The 23,729-nt window shown below is 43.9% G+C and overlaps 1 protein-coding gene across 1 annotated transcript; it reads right to left on the bottom strand.

Moving 5' to 3' along the window:
• Window positions 1–5,292: 5,292 nt before the first annotated feature.
• Window positions 5,293–23,494, bottom strand: LOC118372143 (sodium/hydrogen exchanger 6-like). The gene is made up of 16 exons (XM_035757933.2): window positions 23,017–23,494; window positions 20,628–20,827; window positions 19,923–20,000; window positions 19,412–19,488; window positions 19,174–19,286; window positions 18,688–18,793; window positions 16,146–16,287; window positions 15,148–15,253; window positions 14,932–15,020; window positions 14,696–14,809; window positions 14,371–14,482; window positions 9,864–10,017; window positions 9,624–9,654; window positions 9,440–9,525; window positions 8,905–9,010; window positions 5,293–8,622 (listed from the first exon to the last, which is right to left on the bottom strand). Exons 1-16 carry the CDS (start codon window positions 23,306–23,308, stop codon window positions 8,344–8,346), a joined length of 2,085 nt encoding a protein of 694 aa, XP_035613826.1. The 5' UTR covers window positions 23,309–23,494; the 3' UTR covers window positions 5,293–8,343.
• Between the last annotated feature and the right edge of the window lie 235 nt (window positions 23,495–23,729).

Raw genomic sequence — 23,729 nt, 5'->3', positions numbered from 1 at the left:
GTTGCATTCAAAAGGGCCTTTGCGTCACAACGCGCAATAAGCTACTCTTTGAGAACAGGTATATGACTCAAGAAACTCAATAGAATTGCGTAATGTTTTAGTATGGCCTGCATCTTTTGGTTTAACACTAGCCCTATGCTTTCTTCATTACATAGATAGATTGAATGGCCTCATTAGGAGGATGGCTTGTGCTGTCCAAAAAAAAACGAATTAAGGATGAACAGTTTGCCGTCTATATGTCATCTATGTTAACCCTACAGTGTGCATGCCGGTATTACCCAGTGCATAAGCACCTCCATCTTTAGTAAGAAATATATGTTGCTGAGAGAGATTGCAACAAAGATGAGTCACACTCAGCCTAAGTAGATACAATAGGTGTATCCTTGCTTACCCCTCCTCCAGCCTGAACAGCTGTGTTACTACAAAGGTATAACACAAGTGACTATTATTTAGGATCCCTTGGAACCACACAAGTTCTATCATGTCCGGTACTGTATCAACGACATAAGAATAACCATATTTTCTATTCTTCCAGTCATATCGAAAGCATCATTCTGTCAACATAGATAGAAATGGCTTGGCTTTACTATTGGCATTTATGGATGGGAAATCCCAGGGGGGTTCACACCCCTCTCCCAGTGGTTGTGTTACCCTGCTGGAAGTGCTCCTGTTTGGGCTGCCAGCCGCGCTGCCAGGTCCTTGGCTGGGAGCTCAGCTTTTGGAAGGATCTACAACAACAAAAAATAAGCTCAAAGGCTAAAGTATCCAGAGAGACCTGGACTCAATTTACACTGAACAAAAAGATCCACGCAACATGTAAAGCATTGGCCCCATATTTAATGAGCTGAAATAAAAGATCCCAGAAATGTTCCATGCGCACTTAAAGCTTATTTCTCTAACATTTTGTGCACAAATTTGGTTACATTCCTGTTATTGAACATTTCTCCTTGGCCAAGATAATCCATCCACCTGACAAGTGTGGCATATCAAATTAGCTGATTTAACAGTATGATCATTACATAGGTGCACTGTGTGCTGGGTACAATAAAAGGCTACTCTAAAGTGTGCAGTTTTGTCACACAACACAAGTTTTGAGGGGGTGTGGAATTGGCATGCTGACTGCAAGGATTTCCACCAGAGCTGCTGCCAGAGAATTTAACGTTAATTTCTCTACCATAAACAGCCTCCAATGTCGTTTTAGAGAATTTGGCAGTACGTGTAACCAGTACGTGCAACCAATTTGGCAGTACGCCAGCCTAGGACCTTCACATCTAGCTTCTTCACCTGAGGGATCGTCTGAGACCAGCCACCCGGGCAGCTTATGAAACTGTCAGAAACCGTCTTAGGGAAGCTCATTGGTGTGCTCGTCGTCCTCACCAGTGTCTTGACTTGACTGCAGTTCCGATTTCAGTGGGCAAATGTTCACCTTCGATGGCCACTGGCACGCTGGAGAAGTGTGCTCTTCATGGATGAATCCCGGTTTCAACTGTATCAGGCAGATGGCAGACAGCGTGTATGGCGTCGTGTGGGCGAGTGGTTCGCTGATGTTAACATTGTGAACAAAGTGCCCCTTGGTGGCAGTGGGGTTATGGTATGGGCAGGCATAATCTACGGACGACAAACACAATTGCATTTTATCGATGGCAATTTGAATGCTGTGAGATACCGTGATGAGGCCCACTGTCGTGCCATTCATCTGCCGCCATCACCATCATATGTTGCAGCATGATAATGCACGGCCCCATGTCGCAATGATCTGCACACAATTCCTGGGAGCTGAAAATGTTGTGTTCCATTTCGCGCCAATTTCCAGCAACTTTGCACAGCCATTGAAGAGGAACGGGACAACATTCCACAGGCAACAATCAACAACCTGGTCAACTCTATGTGAAGGAGATGTGTCGAGCTGCATGAGGCAAATGGTGGTCACACCAACTGGTTTTCTGATCCATGCCCCTACTTTAAAAAAGAGTTTCTGTGACCAACAGATATCTGTATTCCCAGTCATGTGAAATCAATAGATTAGGGCTTAATGCATTTATTTAAATTGACTGATATCCTTATGTTAAAATTGTTGCTTGTTGCGTTCATATTTTTGTTCAGTGTAAATAACCCCCATTTTATTTTTATGGTGTCTTTTACAATTTGATAGGCAATAGATCGTAATATGTTGGCTAAGGCTCCAGTCCACTCCAGTCAGCTAAACTTACCAAAAATAATCAAATGTTCTCTCAAACAGTTGTTACGTAACTTGGTTTCAGTTTGTGTATATCTCTCCTCCAAAGTCACTAATCTAACCATCTTTACTCTTTAGAGATTTGAGAGTCATAAATGGTCGTTTAAGAGCCACAGATGATACTTTTCGCTGAGAGAAAGAGAGAGAGTTGGTCAACTGGAGTCTGTAATGTCTTCTAGGTGTCTGAGCCTGCATAGAGCTGGTGTTCCTTTCTACTGAAGGGGAGGGTAAAGGCTGACACACTGCCATGTCTCTCTCTCTCTCACTCACACACACACACACAGTCTCTCTCTCTCACTCACTCACTCACTCACTCACTCACTCACTCACTCACTCACTCACTCACACACACACACACACACACACACACACACACACACACACACACACACACACACACACACACACACACACACACACTCTCTCTCACTCACTCACGCACGCACGCACGCACAAACACACACACTCTCTCTCTCCTTCCCTCCCTCCCTCCCTCACGCACGCACGCACGCACACACACACACACACACTCTCTCTCTCTCTCACTCACTCTCTCTCACTCTCCCTCTCTCTCTCTCACAGAAACAAATGCACAGTATCATACAGAGACAGCTCCCATCTTCTCTAGGAGAGATTAACATCTCACTTACTTGTAAACAAGCTCTGGTGACACAGTTAATGAGAGTAAACACATACCTCTCTCTTGGCATGGCTAGCAAGAAATCATGACACTTTCCTTCTGTAAACTGACGATGGTGTGTCCCTGCCATTGGGCCTCCTCTGTATGCTAATGAGGAAGACGATGAAGGTGATGCTATTGTCTCCCTGTAGATACCAAGGGCATCTGTATTGAGATTCAACAACCTCTCTGTAAATGAAAGCATGACATATTTCCTAGATGACACAGCTTTTCCTGACATACTGCCACACATTTAGAGGAAGATGAATCTTAAACAGGTGTGCTATGACTTCCATTGTAATTTGAGGGTCTGGCTGGCTAGCAGAGTTAGCTACCTCATGCCATGTGTTTGCCATGACATTTAGCTTTCCTGTCCCCGTTACAAATTAGTAGGTGAGGAGTGGTTGCTAAGCCACCATACACTGTGAAGTCCCACATAGACTCCATACAGGGTCAAACATACAAGAGGCTCAGCCAAGGAGATACATTTCTGAGAGGTGTGTGTGTGTGTGAGAGAGAAAGATAGTCACAGAGGGTACTGGCTTTCAAGAGCAGACCTGGCTCTCAAGAGAAGACAGGCTATGTGCACACTGCCCACAAAATGAGGTGGAAACTGAGCTGCACTTCCTAACCTCCTGCCCAATGTATGACCATATTAGAGACACATATTTCCCTCCGATTACACAGATCCACAAAGAATTTGAAAACAAATCCAACTTTGATAAACTCCCATATCTATTGGATGAAATACCACAGTGTACCATCACAGCAGCAAGATCTGTGACCTGTTGCCACAAGAAAAGGGCAACCAGTGAAGAACAAACTCCATTGTAAATACAACCCATATTTATGTTTATTTATTTTCCCTTTTGTACTTGAGCTATTTGCACATCGTTACAACACTGTATATAGATAGACATAATGACATTTGAAATGTCTTAATTCTTTTGGAACGTCTAAGTGTAATGTTTACTGTTCATGTTTGTTGTTTACTTAACTTTTGTTTATTATCTACTTCACTTGCTTTGGCAATGTTAACATGTTTTCCATGCCAATAAAGGCCTTCAATTGAAATTGAAAGAGAGAAGAAAAGGGGGTGAGAGAGACAATGGAGGGAAGGAGAGAGAGAGAGAGAAAGTGGCAAAGACCCTCAAGAGAACATGAGGCAGTCCCAGTCTCCCTTTAATAAAGTTGATATTTCCTCCCTGTGCTGTAATGGAACCAAACAGGCATTCTGGAGTTCTGCCCTTATTAGGAATGTATCCTGATACTGAGGAAATGTGCTGGAGGGAGAACGCCTAACGATCTGGCAGTAGAGAGTCGCCTCTCATCTGAAACACATCTCCACCCTGGAATGGTGAATGGGAAATGTCTATCCCTAGACCATGGTTAGGGTCAGGACAGTAGTGTCTCATGACTAGGGAGAACTCTGGGTCCTATATATTCTTGGGTCGACACTCTTCAGAAATGGATAAACCCGGCATGTTTCTAAAATGTATCTTCTTAAAATATGATTTTTAAACCTAATCTTTAAAAGGGGTACATGGGAACATGTGGAACCCATGTTTATGTCTCTGTGTTCAGTATGAAGGAAGTTAGAGGTCGTTTTGGGATTCAATGCAAACTAGCATTAGCGCAATGACTGGGAGTCTATGGGTACTTGCACCCATAGGATTCCAGTCATTGCGCTAACACTAGTTAGCATTGGCTTGTGAAACTACCTCCAACTTCCTTCATACTGAACACAGAGACATAGAAATAGTATCAGAGTTCATCGGACTCTGGGGAAGTAGATTAAGGGCCTCATTGCCAAAATCCCAGAGTAACCCCTTAACCCAGACCATAACCACACAGCTAACCTTATGCCTAACCTTAAATGAAGACCTAAAAGCTCATTTCTGTTTTTATAATTGATTTATATTATAGCCAATTTTGACTTTGTAGCTGTGGTAACTAGTGACAATCTTATTTTTGGTCAGGAAAATCTCCAAGTGCACCTCTCATGTCTACATCTGCCCTGGGAGGAAAACTTACTCCACCTCAGCCTGTCAGTCCATGAGAAGGATGGGCTATTCTCTATGGAAAGGTGAAAAAAAATAAAAGAGATGGTTGAGGCTGTCCATAGGGGGAATGTGATACACTGTTAGGGGTTGAAGGCCAAGGCTGGTGGAGAAATTACTGGGATGAATTCAGTTTTTCCTGTTCTCATTCCCGGCCAAACCTTAGGGGAAGGTCAGGACTGGACTTTTTGGATCTGGTAAGCTATTAGCTAACATTACATTCATCCACCAGGACATGTTCAGAGGCAAACCAGACCGTGTCAACATCATCATATTAATGTGAAATCAGCAGGTTAATAAGGAGACATTACAGAGGGTCAATCAAAAGCACAGGCTTTGTTTATTGACCATTGCACGCAACTTGAACAGGTGAGAATATTTACAGAGATGTAAACAGTCAGTACCTGCGACACTGAGGAAGCACAGTGTGACACACAGCGAAGTAGCAGTATAAACACATCGGACAGTCTGAAAACACAGAGCACAACAAGCCCCTTTGGTCAGCTACTTCAGACTAGTGTCAACATGTTAATTACAAGTTACCATTCATCGTTCAAAACAATAGAACACATACTGTAAGAACAGTACAGGCAAGGTATAAGGTGACCTATAATGGGTCTTTTTTTGACATTACTTCATATGTTAGTTATAGACTGGTACACAGTCATGATCTTGCTTGATTTCTTTTTTTCTTAAAGTGAAGACGGAGTCAGAGTCAATGGCATGGAAAAGCAAGGAGGCCAATCTTGTTACTCTTGGTTACATAGATCATAACAACCTGTACATCAATGGATACCACCCTTCAGTTCGTGACCGACAGTTTTGACATGACTCCATGAGTTTCTACTAAAAATCATAGTTCACAGGACTCATGTCAATTCCTTCATAACCGCAACAAAAGCCAGTTAAAAACAGCAACACAAACATGACAAATGGAACTTACAAGACAAATCTAACTCAAACAAAGGTTTCTTAAAAGACGAGTGCAAATGCTGCGCCATCCCCGACACTCGCCTTATTTCCCTTCTTCATCAAGAATAAACAAAATAGAGGAAAAAAAACTATATATAAAATGGTGGGAAGAAAAATCATTTCCTGCACATTGTGGTGTCAAGAGGCATGCTTGATAAAAAAGAAAAAAAAAGACCACATGCCGTCAGAGGTTCCTGCACAACAGGAGATAACACTGAGTGGTACACTGCCCTCCTCTACCCCTCCCTCCCCAGGTGCGAAAGTGAATAACATTGAATATAGGTAGAATGTCCACTATTTCTCTCTCTACCTCCCCTTTCCTCTGCTCCCACCCTGTCCCTCTCTTTGTACTTCCCTTCTACTCGCCCCCCCCTCTGTAATGCTGTCTGGCACAGGGCCTGATTCCATCCACATCAACAGTGCGTCGTCAGGGTGGTGTCCTGTCAACACTTCCTGCTACACCACATTAACAGCCACCACTGATCCCAGACCAGTCACAGAGCAAACCCCCATGTAGCCATGGAGCTCAAAGGAGCTACTCTGGTACCAGACATCAGCTATAAATCAACCCAGCCCCCATACATTGTAGCGCGAGGCATATAGGATACGTTAGACTCTAATATAACCTATTGTATGATTATTTTACACAAATAAAGTATTGCACACACACATTTTTCCACAACCATTTTGTTTTCTTCAACTGATCCCTACCAACATATCTACTCTGAATCATAGAAACACAGAAATGATTGCTTGAAACATATCTTCATAGCATCTCAAGAACAAATATATGTCTGTGGTTTTGGATCATTTAAGGTCGAAATGTTATGATTCCAACTGGCCTATTCAAGTTGTTTCTGATAGTATGTACCAATCCTTTGTCACGTCATACAGTACCAGGGACAGTATAGTCAATAACTCAAGGCAGTTAACAGTTGAACTGAGGTCCACTACATAGTGCAGCTGCAGCACCTCAACAATGTTTGACATGCACATACTCAGGCCATTTCCATAAATAATCCAAACAAGGAAATTCAATTTGAAATAGAATGGAATAAGAAATGAATGTTTATCCAGATAAATTTGCCAAAAACAAAGCAGATTAGAGCCTTAATTATGAGCTACTGTAACATGTTCCCGCTACTACTCCTGTAACTAAAGCAGATAGATCTTAGCCAATAGGAAGCAAGGACTTAGCCCAGATAGAAGTAAACACTCGGTGTGATTTGAGTAACATTTCGATCCCTAATGTCAAATATACACCATGTTACACGTGGATAGTATTAGAATTACAGTGAAAACGAGGATGTAGCTAAAGTACTTGTAGTATGTTGCAAAATACATCAAGTTTTTTCAGGCTGCAATGCACTCAATTTTCATCAAATGTCAATGGAGGAGGAATGGCACCAACTTTCACCATACGGGAGATCTAGAACTCGTACTCGAAACGACAGCCCTTCCTTCTGCTTCTGTGGTGAGTGACATCAGCTTCTAAAAGAAGGTGTCAAACCCTCCCAAAGTCACAGTCTGAGGCCATTGTGGGAGATCCAAGACTTGTGCTAGGTTACACAGAGCAAGCTGAATTACATTGTTAGCTTGGTTGAACCAGGCTAGAACATCTTTAACTATCTACAGAGCAATGGCTCAAAACGCAGGCAGCCTGTCACCCGTAGAGAGGTCGCCACCCAGTGGACGGAGGAGTGTAGCACTTCTAAAAAGGGAACATAAACTAGTGGTCACTCAGGCACTTGATTCTAACCGTATGCATAGCAACACAATGCAACGCCGAGCCACTAAGTCAGCCAGCACCCCTTGGATCACACAGAGAAGGCAGCAACATTCAGAATCAGACCCCAAAACAGGGCTACAAAACTCAGTCAGCCCCTCGACCTCCACACTCATTAAAAAAAAACAACGGTATTATGCACCCTGTGATACAGAGACAAATGGTATTAGCTAAGCTAGCTGTTGCACTGTGACCTCCACATACAGACTAATGCATGCGTATAGACGACGCTGCAGCGCTACGGTGAGCAGATTGCCACGTGATTTCAGTGTGGTCCTGTTAGAAGACAAACTGTAGAAAAGATATCGGTTTAACCGAATCAAAAGAAAAGGAAACATGAAAAAGTAATTCATATTATAATGATGGCGACAGGAGTAGAAATGAACAAAGAATAATGAGGTAGACATGGATTAACCACTTGAGAAACTCAAAGAGGAGAGGCAGTGGGTGAGAGAGAAAGAGATGAGGAGCGGTATGAGAAAAGAGGAGAGAGAGAGAGAGAGAGAGAGACCAGTCTCTTGCTGATCTTAGTTGATCTAATTCCTGCAGCCTGCGGGGGAGCAGGACGTAGAGTGAATTAGTCATCTGGCTAGCTGGCCTCTCTTTCGCCTCACATCCGCATACGGTGTCGTTGGTCGCCGAGCGGGGGCTCGGAGTCGTCCATGGGCAGAACCAGACGAGTACCCCTCATCACCAGCTCGTGGTCCCCGTACGTCAGCTCACGGTCCAGGTCGTCAGCGGAGATGACGGCGGAGGTGGTGCCCGCGGGCCCGGCACTGGTGTGGGCGCCGCTGGCGTCTGTGCTCACAGTGATGTCACCGTAGGTCAGGCTGATGTCCCCGTCCGTCAGGATGAGGTCTGAGTCGTCGTCCTTCAGCTGGCACTCGTTCTGGTGGCAGGAAAGAAACATTTCAAAATAGCTTACCACTAGATGACATTCTGATTATGACGGTTCTCACTAAACAAATACTCCTGCTATAACTGAACTAATTCTTTAGCTTTGATGAAATCAGCAACTCTTCATTTGCGTTCATTCAAATATACACTATCCGCTGTGATACTCATTAAAACAAACAAGAAAACACTTCCTCACTAGATGTCATCACTATTACCATAATCCCCCTAACAGGGTCACAGGGTTAATAGGAACACATGGTTTGTGGGGCCTGACCTCATAGGCCTGTGGGCTGGTGAGACATCTGGCCAGCGGTCCACAGCAGGCAGGCATGGTGACGGTGAGTGGGGGGCCACTGTGGGTCAGGATGGGCTTCAGGTAGCTGGAGAGGGCGTAGAGTCAAGGCCTCAACTGTGTCACATTGTTTTGTTACTAACTGCTGAAATATGTAATGGGAGACTTACTATAGGAGAACCATCCGCCTCTGCTTCAGTGCACCACTGCTGTAGGCTAGTATGTTATTGCAGTAGTTACACACACACACACACACACACACACACACACACACACACACACACACACACACACACACACACACACACACACACACACACACACACACACACACACACACACACACACACACACACACACACACACACACACACACACACACACACACTTTGGTTATGAAGGACAAATCATGATTTAATACAGTGGATAGAGAACATAAAAGCTTTGTCTGTGAAATGAATATCTGTCACTGGAGCACTGTCTGCTGTGAGCGGACGGGAGTGACATCAAAGGATACTTGTGGTCAAAGTTGTACCAGATCCTGAAGAGCCAGGCACTCTCGTGTTTGGTGCTCCGCCGCTCTGATCCCTCTGTCATGCTCATCTGACCAGACACACAAGACTGATACAGCGATCCACTCAAAACAACATGATTACAGCATTCAAGTCAAATAACTCAACTTTCAGAGTCTTAATACTCACTGTGTTATCTGCGTCCGAATCGACTCCAACACTGTTAGAAACGCAGGTACACATAAATGAGTGGACCAGATCCCAGTGGTCACAGAAGATCATATTGAGGACAGACAACCTTATGTGCTTTGTGTATCCTCCATTAGAATAAACATCAATTCAACAAAAGGTACCGTTTGAAGGCAACAATAAATAGGCAGACACCAACACCGAAATCCCCTAACCTTTGACCCCCTGTGGTGGACCTACCGTATGTGCTGGCAGGAGAGCATCTGAGTGGTTCCCCCTCCACAGACCCACACGGTGAAGAAGACGATGAGGAGGGTGGTGGTGAACATCATCTGACGGGCGTACGTAGCCGTGTCCCGGATGGAAAGGGCAAAGGTCATTGCTCCGCGCAGACCTGTGGAGGACAAATCATTGGTCACACACATATTATTGCGGGTGTAGTGAAATGCTTGTGGATAATGTAAGAAATAACACACAAAAAAAAAAAAAATACTGCAAAGTTGCTTGGAAACCTGGATTCTTCTGGAAACAAGGAGGGGTAATACTGTGTGTGTGTCTCCACAAGTATTATCACTAAAAATAGCTTTTTGATAGATAACGTCACTGTTGTGGGGACTCTGAACATTTCCAATTACAGTGATCACATGACAATCAGTTAAAACAGGTCCATAGGGATCATTGAAACAACAGGTGACTCAAGTTACTACATTAATATTCTATAAAGGATGTACTGTATTAGCAAAACAGCATCTCCTAAATCACACAAAAGCAGACTCATAAATTAACATATATTCTTTTTAAGCTTTAGGACAAAAAATTGGTAGGATTTTTTTTATTCCCCAAAAATGTTATATACAGTCGTGGCCAAAAGTTGAGAATGACACAAATATACATTTTCAAAGTTTGCTGCCTCAGTGTCTTCAAATATTTTTGTCAAATGTTACTATGGAATACTGAAGTATAATTACAAGCATTTCATAAGTGTTCTTTTTCCAGACCTCTGCAATCCGCCCTGGCATGCTGTCAATTAACTTCTGGGCCATGATGGCAGCCCATTCTTGCATTATCAATGCTTGCAGTTTGTGGGTTTTTGTTTGTCCACCCACCTCTTGAGGATTGACCATAAGTTCTCAATGGGATTAAGGTCTGGGGAGTTTCCTGGCCTTGGACCCAAAATATCAATGTTTTGTTCCCCAAGCCACTTAGTTATCACTTTCGCCTTATGGCAAGGTGCTCCATCATGCTGGTGGAAAAGGCATTGTTCGTCACCAAACTGTTCCTGGATAGTTGGGAGAAGTTGCTCTCGGAGGATGTACCATTCTTTATTCATGGCTGTGTTCTTAGGAAAAATTGTGAGTGAGCCCATACCGTTGGCTGAGAAGCAACCCCACACATGAATGGTCTCAGGATGCTTTACTGTTGGCATGACACAGGACTGATGGTAGCGCTCACCTTGTCTTCTCCGGACAAGCTTTTTTATTTTACCCCTTTTTCTCCCCAATTTCGTGGTATACAATTGTTTTTAGTAGCTATTATCTTGTCTCATCGCTACAACTCCCGTACGGGCTCAGGAGAGACGAAGGTTGAGAGTCATGCGTCCTCCGATACACAACCCAGCCAAGCCGCACTGCTTCTTAACACAGCGCGCAACCAACCCGGAAGCCAGCCGCACCAATGTGTCAGAGAAACACCGTGCACCTGGCAACCTTGGTTAGCGCGCACTGCGCCCGGCCCGCCACAGGAGTCGCTGGTGTGCGATGAGACAAGGACATCCCTACCGGCCAAGCCCTCCCTAACCCGGACGACGCTAGGCCAATTGTGCGCCGCCCCACTGAACTCCTGGTCGCGGCCGGTTACGACAGAGCCTGGGCGCGAACCCAGAGTCTCTGATGGCACAGCTTAACCACTGCGCCACCCGGGAGGCCCCAGACAAGCTTTTTACCGGATGCCCCAAACAATCAGAAAGGGAATTCATCAGAGAAAATGACTTTACCCAGGTCCTCGGCAGTCCTATCCCTGTACCTTTTGCAGAATATCAGTCTGTCCATGATGTTTTTCCTGGAGAGAAGTGGCTTCTTTGCTACCCTTCTTGACACCAGGCCATCCTCCAAAAGTCATCGTCTCACTGTGCGTGCAGATGCACTCACACCTGCCTGCTGCCATTCCTGAGCAAGCTCTGTACTGGTGGTGCCCCGATCCCGCAGCTAAATCAACTTTAGGAGACGGTCCTGGCGCTTGCTGGACTTCCTTGGGCGGCCTGAAGCCTTCCTCACAACAATTGAACCTCTCTCCTTGAAGTTCTTGATGATCTGATAAATGGTTGATTTAGGTGCATTCTTTTTTTTTCGCCCTTTTTTCTCCCCAATTTCATGGTATCCAATTAGTTACGGTCTTGTCTCATCGCTGCAACTCCAGTACGGACTCGGGAGAGGCGAAGGTCGAGAGCCATGCGTCCTCCGAAAACACAACCCAAAGCAGTCACTGCTTCTTGACACAACGCACATCCAACCCGGAAGCCAGCCGCACCAATGTGTTGGAGGAAGGAAGGAGGTGCACTGCGCCCGGCCCGCCATAGGAGTCGCTAGTGCGCGATGAGACAAGGATATCCCTGCCGGCCAAACCCTCCCTAACCTGGACGATGCTGGGCCAATTGTGCGTCGCCCCATGGACCTCCCGGTCGCGGCCGGCTGCGACAGAGCCTGGGCGCGAACCCAGAATCTCTGGTGGCACAGCCTTAGACAACTGTTCCACCTGGGAGGCCACTTAGGTGCAATCTTACTGGCAGCAATATCCTTGCCTGTGAAGCCCTTTTTGTGCATTTATGGTGGCACGTGTTTCCTTGCAGATGACCATGGTTGACAGAGGAAGAACAATGATTCCAAGCACCACTCTCCTTTTGAAGCTTCCAGTCTGTTATTCGAACTCAATCAGAATGACAGGGTGATCTCCAGCTTTATCTGCGTCAACACCTGTGTTAATGAGAGAATCACTGACATGATGTCAGCTGGTCCCTTTGTGGCAGGGCTGAAATGCAGTGCAATTAATTGCAATTCATCTGATCACTCTTCGTAACATTCTGGAGTATATGCAAATTGCCATCATACAAACTGAGGCAGCAGACGTTGTGAAAATGTATATGTGTCATTCTCAAAACTTTTGGCCACGACTGTACAGTACCAGTCAAAGGTTTGGACACACCTACTCATTCCAGGGTTTTCCTTTATTTTTACTATTTTCTACATTGTAGAATAATAGTGAAGAGATCAAAACTATGAAATGACACATACGGAGTAACCAAAAAAAAGTGTTAAACAAATCTAAATATATTTTATATTTGAGATTCTTCAAAGTAGCCATCTTTTGCGTTGATGACAGCTTTGCAGACTCTTGGCATTCTCTCAACCAGCTTCATGAGGAAGTCACCTGGAACACATTTCAATTAACAGGTGTACCTTGTTAAAAATGTATTTGTGGAATTTATTTACTTCTTAATGTGTCTGAGCCAGTTGTGTTGTGACTAGGTAGGGGTGGTATACAAAATATAGCCTTATTTGGTAAAAGATCAAGTCCATATTATGGCAAGAAATGACAGTCCATCATTACTTTAAGATATGAATGTCAGTCAATACAGAACATTTAAGAGCAGTCACAAAAACCATCAAGTGGTATGATGAAACTGGTTCTCATGAGGACCTCCACTGGAAAAGGAAACCCAGAGTTACCTCTGCTGCAGAGGATAAGTTCATTAGAGTTACCAGCCTCAGAAACTGCAGGCCAAATAAATGCTTCACAGAGTTCAAGTAACAGCCACACCTCAGAGGAAACTGCATGAATCAGGCCTTCATGTTCAAATTTCTGTAAAGAAACCACTACTAAAGGATACTACGCTGTCTTTGTGAGACGCAGAGTAGGTGAACGGATTATCTCTGCATGTGTGGTTCCCACAATGAAGCATGGAGGTGGTGTGATGGTATTTGGTGCTTTGCTCGTGACACTAAGTGATTCATTTAGAATTCAAGGCACTTAACCAGCATGGATACCACAGCATTTTGCAGCGATACGCCATTCCATCTGGTTTGCACTTAGTGGGACTATCATTTTTCAACAGGACAATGACCCAACACACCTCCAGGCTGTGTAAGGGCTATTTGATCAAGGAGCGTGATGGAGTGCTGCATCAGATGACCTGGCCTCCACAATGAGATTTGGGATGAGTTGGACCGCAAAGTGAAGGAAAAGTAGACAAGTGCTCAGCATATGTGGGAACTCCTTCAAGACTGTTGGAAAAGCATTCATTATGAAGCTGGTTGAGAGAAAGCCAAGAGTGTGCAAAGCTGTCATCAAGGCAAAGGGTGGCTACTTTGAAGAGTCTAAAATATATTTTGATTTGTTTAACACTTTTTTGGTTACTACATGCTTCCACATGTGCCATTTCATAGCATTTAATGTCTTCACTATTATTCTACAATGTAGAAAATAGTAAAAAAAATAAGAAAAACCCTTGAACAAGTAGGTGTGTCCAAACTTTTGACTGGTACTGTATATATAACTGTGGCTGCTATTTCATCTCCGGAAACCCTGAAATTGGATAGAAAAGGGATAGCTTATTCGACTTCACATGCCTTTTCTCTTCAAGTAAATACAAAGTTATTTATTCTGGTGACTGAACGTAAGCTGCAATTTATGAGTAAAGGAAAATGACAAACTGTGGCACCAGATCTCTGTCTGACCACGTCACACACTGTACCAGCAAACATCATCATGTGTTGGAAGTTGGAGCTGATCTTGTTCCTGCGTCCCAGGTTGAGCAGGAAGGACAGGGGGTAGATGTTGGCTGCTCTTCCCAAGAACACTGCCAGCTGGGAGGGGAACACTGTCAAGGAGGCCTCCAAACAGTCCAGAGAAACAAAGATACCCCTCCAGTCTACTGAATATTTGCAATCTTACCATGACCTTTCTGGTTTCACCAACTTTACATGCAATATAGTCCATACTCCACATGAACTCCCTACAGTGCTACTAAATCAAAAGTTGAACATTAATTGAAGTATTATAGTTTTGAGTAAAGATACGAAAGCCCCGACAATGAAGGTTGGGTTGAAGATGTGGTTCTTGAAGGTGAACAGGGCCAGACCCATGTAGGAGAAGATGAAATTCTCCGCCAGGAAGTTCAGCAGCTCAAACAACTACAGGACAATACAAAAACAACCTTTCAGGGACGCTGACGGAACATCAATATTTAGCCAATGACATTGCTGTCCAGAGTAGCTTGCCCTTAAATAACTGCCATGGTAAACGTTGTCCTCACCTGTTTGGTCCTGTCCTGAGACTCAGGGGACAGGTTGTTGAAGGTGTAGTGAGCCTGAGTGATCCCACAGAACAGCACCGCCACCACACCTGCACACACAACATCAACCAGACACATCCACATCGTGATTAACCGTAATAAGCTGGGTGATGAAAAATAACCTGTAGGGGTGGGACCATGACCTGAGTGTAGCTTTGCGGTAAGATGAGGGTTCACCTGTGAAGCCACAGGCCTCAGCCATTAAGAAGGTGCTCCAGGACATGAGGAAGAAGAGAGCCGTCTCCAGGAGATGGAAGTCTCTCAGCTTAGTGAACTTAGTGACGTGAGGAGAACAGTCAAGGAGAAAATACCACATTAAACACTACACTGACATTAGGAACACCTGCTATTTCCGTGACATAGACTGACCAGGTGAATCCCGGTGAAAGCTATGATCCCTTATTGATGTCACTTGTTAAATCCACTTCAAATCAGTGTAGATGAAGGGGAGGAGACAGGTTAAAGAAGGGTTTCTAAGCCTCCAGACATGGACTGTGTATGTGTGCCATTCAGAGGGCGAATGGGCAAGACAAAATATTTAAGTGCCTTTGAACAGGGGTATGGTAGTAGGTGCCAGGCACACCATTTTGAGTGTGTCAAGAACTGCAACGCGGCTGGGTTTTTCACCCTCAACAGTTTCCTGTGTGTATCAAGAACGGTCCACCACCCAAAGGACATCCAGCCAACTTACACAACCGTGGGAAGCATTGGAGTCAAAATGGAACAGCATCCCTGTAGAACACTTGAAACCTGTTGAGGGCAACTCAATACTGGGAAGGTGTTCCTAATGTTTATACACAGTGTATACACTACACAACTCACTATACACCAGCTATTGCCACCATGGCAGAGATGGAGAAGAATGGCTCAGAGAGCGTGGCCAACTCTCAGTTCCCACAATTCATGGAGGAAGGGAACATTGCTGTGAACTAGTTTTGAAATGAAAGAAGGCAGTTTTATCTGTTTTGCTTAGTTTTTTTTACAGAGAAGCTTAGAGATTTAAGTTTAATATATAGCAAGCAAGTTGATAATACCAAAAAACACAACTTCATACATTCTAATACAAGAACAAAGGCATTTCCATCGGTTTCTAACCTGGATGTTATTGCTATATCAATCAATATATTTCTAGACACTCAAATCACACAGGAAGTATATCACTGCGTAAAGGATATGAGTGCTGTCATGACCCCAGTGGCCACCCCCAGGGCGAAGGATCCACTGAAAACACCCAGGAACACCCCGAAGGACTTCAACATGGCCATCACCTCAAAGGTGTGACTGTTGTCCCCCTCCGGCTGGTACGCCACAATGGACCTGGTACAAACACAGTCAATATTAGAAAAGGTACAACAGAACAGAACAGTTCAGGTGCCCTATGTGGGTGGATGGAGTGTTATAAGGCTGGAAATGAAATACCGGTATGTACTGTTGCATTTCTGGAGCCTAGAAATAAATGTGCTTTGCTTGGAGAATACTTAAAGAAAACATGGATAATTTGGAAAATTACAGAACTAGAGAGCTGCTTTATAATGTGCTTCCATCCTGAGAAGGTTGAAAGTCTTGAATAATCTGCAACCCATTGATATCAGAACCAAGGTATGGTATATTCCTACAGACCTGGGGAGGGCTTAATTCTAGTGGTCCCCAAAGCTGATGATCAGAACGATCCTAGTGGTCCCCATAACTGATGAACACAATGATCCTAGTGACCAGAGACTACACTGTATAGTACCAGTACTACCGTTTGCATGCCCAGTCTGTTTGAAGTGCAGATGGATCTCTTAGGCAAATACGTTGTGGCTTGCTTTCATAGTTTCATATGGAAATCAATAAGGAATGATGAGATTGTACTACAGTATGTAAATATTTGTGTCTGGACATCTGCTAGTAAGTACTGTACGTGAGGCAACTATTTTAGTAGCAATGTGCTACGCTAGAGGGTTCTATGGGAATTCCAGCTACCAAGTTAGATCCATCTTCAGGTATTCCAGTTACCAAGTTAGATCCATCTTCAGGTATTCCAGCTACCAAGTTAGATCCATCTTCAGGTATTCCAGCTACCAAGTTAGATCCATCTTCAGGTATTCCAGCTACCAAGTTAGATCCATCTTCAGGTATTCCAGCTACCAAGTTAGATCCATCTTCAGGTATTCCAGCTACCAAGTTAGATCCATCTTCAGGTATTCCAGCTACCAAGTTAGATCCATCTTCAGGTATTCCAGCTACCAAGTTAGATCCATCTTCAGGTATTCCAGCTACCAAGTTAGATCCATCTTCAGGTATTCCAGCTACCAAGTTAGATACATCTTCAGGTATTCCAGCTACCAAGTTAGATCCATCTTCAGGTATTCCAGCTACCAAGTTAGATCCATCTTCAGGTATTCCAGCTACCAAGTTAGATACATCTTCAGGTATTCCAGCTACCAAGTTAGATACATCTTCAGGTATTCCAGCTACCAAGTTAGATACATCTTCAGGTATTCCAGCTACCAAGTTAGATACATCTTTAGGTATTCCAGCTACCAAGTTAGATACATCTTCAGGTATTCCAGCTACCAAGTTAGATACATCTTCAGGTATTCCAGCTACCAAGTTAGATACATCTTCAGGTATTCCAGCTACCAAGTTAGATACATCAATCCTTAAGAACTTTGGCAGAAACACTTCAAAAGCATTTTATTAAATTCAAACAGGAGGAACTATTAGGCCTAGATTTTGAAACTGGTCAAATATGTGGAACCACTCGTGAAAGATTAGCTGAAGCTTGGAATTAGTGATGTTGGATAACATGTCAAAATCCAAATGGAGTCAATGGAATGGAAACCACTTGGTTTTATGAGTTTGATACCATTCCATTGACTGATACAGCCATTATTATGAGCCGTTCTAACCTCAGCAGCCTCCACTGGACGTAACAACAAACTGGTATCACCCAAACAGCAAATCACCAGAATTACATACCACCAGAACTGGGATGCAGTTTGAATTGGTGCATACCTCTGGATCTAATATGGGCTCAATAGTCAACTTTTAGGTTCTGCAAACACCTGACAAACTTTGATTTGAGTGAACGATCCCTTTCTGGGTTGTACTTGTGCTGTGGTTCATATCTGCTATCTGGAGTGTAATGGTTGGTCATCTGCCGTGTGTGTTCTAACGACGCAAAACGAAACCACTGCAAAAGCACTGGGCAAGCACACCAGCTCAGGGGAGTGTCTCGCGTCGCCGCCACACCCTCTACCCACTGACTGGCTCCAGGGGCGTGCCGCACCCCCGCACTGAGCCAACCATAGAACCGAATTCTGAAATATTAAGAGTTTCCGGCAGAGGGAATGTAGTGGTTAGGGTTACCAAAATGTCAGCCTCACACATTCCACAGTATTAATACTGGCTTGTTATTGGTATAGTGCCAGGTCACACACAGGAAAATCCATACCAACAAGTTGTTCGAGGGTATCTGTGTGCGCATGTCCATGAACCTGTGTGGATGTGTAGGCTAAACGCCCCCTTACCCTGCACAAATTATATATTTAAAAAAAATAATTTTAAAAAACTGTTTCAAAGCACATTTGTTGAAAGATGAGATTTGTCAGCCAAAGCGTCACAACAATGGATCGCAAAGACAAACACAAAACCTCACAACGTGAGTGTGTACATACAGGCGCAGACAGACAGACGGTAGACAGATGGGTCAGGTTAAGACGGAGGACTCACGAGGACAGCACCACGGCCACGGCGTCATTGAGAACGCTCTCTCCAAACAGCAGAACGTACAGATCCACGTCCACCTGCAGCTCGTTGAAGATGGCCAGCACCGTCACTGCAGGACGAGAGACACAGTAACCACCTTTAGACTGTCTACAGAATGGCTCAATGACATGCAGATGGACCCCCAAGACCACATTCTACAATGTAAGACGGGCAACATATAGTTGGCAACATTCTACTAAAAGTAACCCACAAATAGAGCCCTATAGGTTAGAAATCATTGGTGGTGTCTACATCAGCCTATACTATATTCCACAACTCACATTTTCCCAGTCACTGAAATAATTAGCGGCAGTGCATGTTTTTGCAGCTTGTGAATCAGGAAATCACCCTTTAAATAACTATGTCTGACTAGGCATATTACTAGTGAAGCAAGCGGTTGACCATTATGTAGTGTACTAAAGAGGTGACTGAGGTGAACGGGGTCTGTACCGGGGTCAGTAGCAGAGACAATGGCTCCAAACAACAGGCAGTCAGTGAAGAAGAAGTCCCCGTCAAGCTGTCCCACTTGCTTCATCAGCGTGACACAGCCGTACATCAGTAACCTGTACAGAGATAGAGATCATACTACTTCAGCTGAGCATTTCTCTGACATGTCACACAAAACCCTAAAGGTGCATAAAACACACAGATGTAATGGATACATGTATAATACAGGGTGTGAACTCACCCAATGATGAAACATGATATGACTGTTCCCAGAAAGGCATAGGCTAGGATGGATCCCATGTTCCTGAAGAAATGTCTCTGGGAGATAGAATTAGATGAAGGATTAGGCCTAAATATTACCCAAGAACAAATCAACACTGTGATTTAACTATCGTTTAAAGCTGCAATATGTAACTTTTGGGGCGACCTGACCAAATTCACATGGAAATGCGTGTTATAGATCTGTCATTATCATTGAAAGCAAGTCTAAGAAGTGCTAAATCTGTTCAGTGGCCACTATTTCTATGCTCCCCATATTTAAGATTAGTTTTTGCATCTTTTACTTTTGGTTTTGTACAACATCTGAAAATACAATATTTGTGGTTATGGAAAATATTTTTAACTACGGTTTAGATGGTACAATGATTATCTACACTATACTTGCTTGCATTTAGGCAAACTGTTAGCATTTTAGCAACCAGGAAATGGCAGAGCGATTTCTGCATAGAGCATCTTTAAACAACTTATCCTACCCTCTTCAGACTGTAGCCGGCATGGAAGATGATGGGGGGCAGGAGGATGTTAAAGAACACTTCAGGGTCAAAGGTCACCTATAGAAAAGAGGAAAAACACAAGAGGGATTGTATTACATTACTGAACTGTAGTCTCCCACTGACTATGGAGGACTACAACTAATAAAACCTGTTATTATTAGTTAGAATCTAATTATAACTACTTGTAATAATAGCTAACAAGGGTTCTAAATCCCTTTTCAATTGTGTTGATGGATGAAAATAGCGCTAGTTGTTATGTTTGTTCATCTAATGTCCTACGGTTAGGCCTAGTTCTGATCAAGCCTCTTTAGGCTGACATCAACTCTAAGTCCTAAATGGCATCAAGGAAAGGTTTATTTTCTCTGATCAGGTGACACAGTGTTTGTAGGCTACCTCAGGACATGACTGATTACATATGCTACGCTCCGAGTTAGACACAGTCTCATGAGTGTGTGTCAGACTGTGAGTAAGTGTGGAAAATGTCTAGGGAAAGATTGAGAATGAAATATGTCAACAAAGGCAACCTACTTGCCTGATTCGTACTAAGCCTCCCAAACAGCACTTCAGATATGAAGAAACACTTTCAGACAACAACCATGCCATCTGTAAGCCCCCACTGTTTTGGACAGTCAAGCCATTCATGTGCATCACATTAACAAGGACCACATCTGTTTGGGACTCTACCTTGCGAAGCATCTCGTTGTCTTGTACATCATTGATCTCAGAGGGACTGATCTCACCCTTCAGACTGTACTCGTAGAACTTGCCACTGACGTTGACGAGCAGTGTGGGTGGGCTAGCGTTGACATGGCAACTGAGGGTGACGTTACTAATGTCACGGGGTACGTGGATACCATAGCGCAGGACCACCCCAACCAGCACACCTGGAGGGAGAGAGAGGGAACAGAGGGTGGACAAACACAGAATTGCACCTATGAAAGCCCCTACAGTACATGCCACAAGGCAACCCCTGCTAACTGGGTTCACAGTTGTCCTCTCCACCCTTAAAGCTGGTACAGCAGCACCTTGTGAATTGTAAATAAATAACCAGGTAACAGGCTTAAGGGAAGTGCATGGTGTGTAGTAGAGAGTACTACACTAAACTACAGTAAAACACTGAAGCAAGTTGGACCTTCCTGGGTGAATAACACAGAACGGTATGGGGTTTAGTGCATGAACACAGTCGCATAACTGATCAGGCATGAATATTGTTTACCAACAACAGAGATGTACACTGAACACAAATATAAACGCAACAGGTAAAGTGCTGGTCCCATGTTTCATGAGCTGAAATAAAAGCTCCCAGAAATGTTCCATACGCACATAAAGCATATTTCTCTCCAATCTTGTGCACAAATTAGTTTACATTCCTGTTAGTGAGCATTTCTCCTTTGCCAAGATAATCCGTCCACCTAACAGATGTAGCATATCAAGATGCTAATTAAAAATAATGATAATTACACAGGTGCACCTTGTGCTGGGGACAATAAAATTGTGCCGTTTTGTCACAACGCCAGATGTCTCAAGTTGAAGGAGTGTCCAATTGGCATGATGACTGCAGGAATGTCCACCAGAGCTGTTGCCAGAGAATGTAATGTTAATTTATCTACCATAAGCTGTCTCCAATGTCGCTTTAAAGAATTTGGCAGTACGTCCAACCGGCCTCACAACCACAGACCACATGTAACCACGCCATCCCAGGACCTCTACATCCGGCTTCTTCACCTGTGGGATCGTCGGAGACCAGCCAGCCGGAAAACTGATGAAACTGTGGGTTTGCACAACCAAATAAATTCTGCGTAAACTGTCGGAAACCATCTTAGGGAAGCTCATCTGCATGCTCGTCGTCCTCATCAGGGTCTCCACCTGACTGCAGCTCGGAGTCATAACCGAATTCAGTGAGCAAAAGCTAACATTTGATGGCCACTGGCATGCTGGATAAGTGTGCTCTTCACGGATTAATCCCGGTTTCAACTGTACCGGGCAGATGGCAGACACGTACGTGTATGGTGTCGTGTGGGCAAGAGGTTTGCTGATGTCAACATTGTGAAGAGTGCCCCATGGTGGCAGTGGGGTTATGGTATGGGCAGGCATAAGCTACGGACGACAAACACAATTGAATTTTATCGATGGCAATTTGAATGCTGTGAGATACCGTGATGAGATCCTAAGGCCCACTGTCGTGCCACTCCTCACCTCGTGTTTCTGCATGATAATGCACGGCCCCATGTCGCAAGGATCTGTACACAATTCCTGGGAGCTGAAAATGTCCCAGTTCTTTCATGGCCAGCATACTCACCAGTCTGGATCAACATGTATGACAGCGTGTTCCAGTTCCCGACAATATCCAGCAACTTCGCACAGCCATTGAAGAGGAACGGGGCAACATTCCACAGGCAACAATCAACAACCTGGTCAAACTCTATGCGAACAAGATGTGTTGCGCTGCATGAGGCAAAAAATGGTGGTCACACCAACTGGTTTTCTGATCCATGCCCCTACTTTAAAAAAAGGTTTCTGTGACCAACAGATATCTGTATTCCCAGTCATGTGAAATCAATAGATTAGGGCTTAATGAATTTATTTCAATTGACTGATTTCCTTCTATGAACTGTAACTCAGTAAAATATTTGACATTGTTGCATGTTGAGTTTATATTTTTGTTCAGTATAACATAGTGATACATCCATTCTAGGACTCACATAGACCTAGGCATTATGTTTCTCTACCGCATCCCTATAGGAATGACAACACTGTCAGCATATTTCCAGGTAATGTTAAAGGAATACTGTGAGAGTTAGTCCTTGTTCTACTTACTCAAGAGTCAGATGAACTCGTGGATACCATTTTTTTATGTCTCTGCGTGCAGTATGGATGAAGTTAGCGGTAGTTTCGCGAGACAATGCTAACTTGCGTTAGCGCAATGACTGGAAGTCTACAGGTATATTAGAAATGCTCCATAAACATGCAATGACGTGTATAGCTAACTACATAAACAATATGACGGTGAGTAATAACAATATCAATGACATCATGCAGTCTCCTGACAAGTGGGCCTCTCACCCATACTCACCATAGATCATAGCTAGTCCCGTTTCATGCAAAAACCTGAATCGACGGTGCTTGAATAACCAAATAGTTAAAATCGTGAGGGTTAGGAGCATGATGAAAATCAGCAGGTCGGCACTGTCTTGTCTGTGGTTATCTTCAACCTTCCTCTCTGTTACGATGTTCTCCATGGCACTATCCTCTGCCCTGCAAACACTGATGCAGAACGACAAACAGGTTAGAACGGTCAAGGCTAACGTCTTCGACATCTTCCGAGTTGCGTTGACTCTGAATTTATTGTAACCCATGTTGAACATTCAATCTTCAAGATAGTAGCTACGTTGTGGTTATTCAAGGTTTCTAGATATATATATTTCATGCGAGATAACTAAGCAGAGACAGCAACAGTAGATTGATGTTTCCCTTCTCTTCGGGGGGGTTTATCGGCGGTTGGTATCAAACGTTATGGTGCATTATCGCCACCTGCTGTACTGGAGTATGGGAGAGAGGCAGGGAGAAACTAAATCCTACCTGCCACCCCGTTGCTTTTAAAACATATAACAACATATTTGAGACTATATATAATAAAGTTCTACTCAATATAATCTTAAAAATAATTTCCTGTATCCCCTTCTCCCTCATACTAGATCTCAGCCTCTCTCTTTCCTCTGATACTGCCCACACTGTAGCAATACGGTGTCTGTTTCCTGGCAATAATCACACTTTCCTTTTGGATGC

Source organism: Oncorhynchus keta, chromosome 30, assembly GCF_023373465.1.
Source record: "Oncorhynchus keta strain PuntledgeMale-10-30-2019 chromosome 30, Oket_V2, whole genome shotgun sequence".
NCBI lineage: Eukaryota > Metazoa > Chordata > Actinopteri > Salmoniformes > Salmonidae > Oncorhynchus > Oncorhynchus keta.
This window is presented reverse-complemented; position numbering and strand designations above follow the sequence as displayed.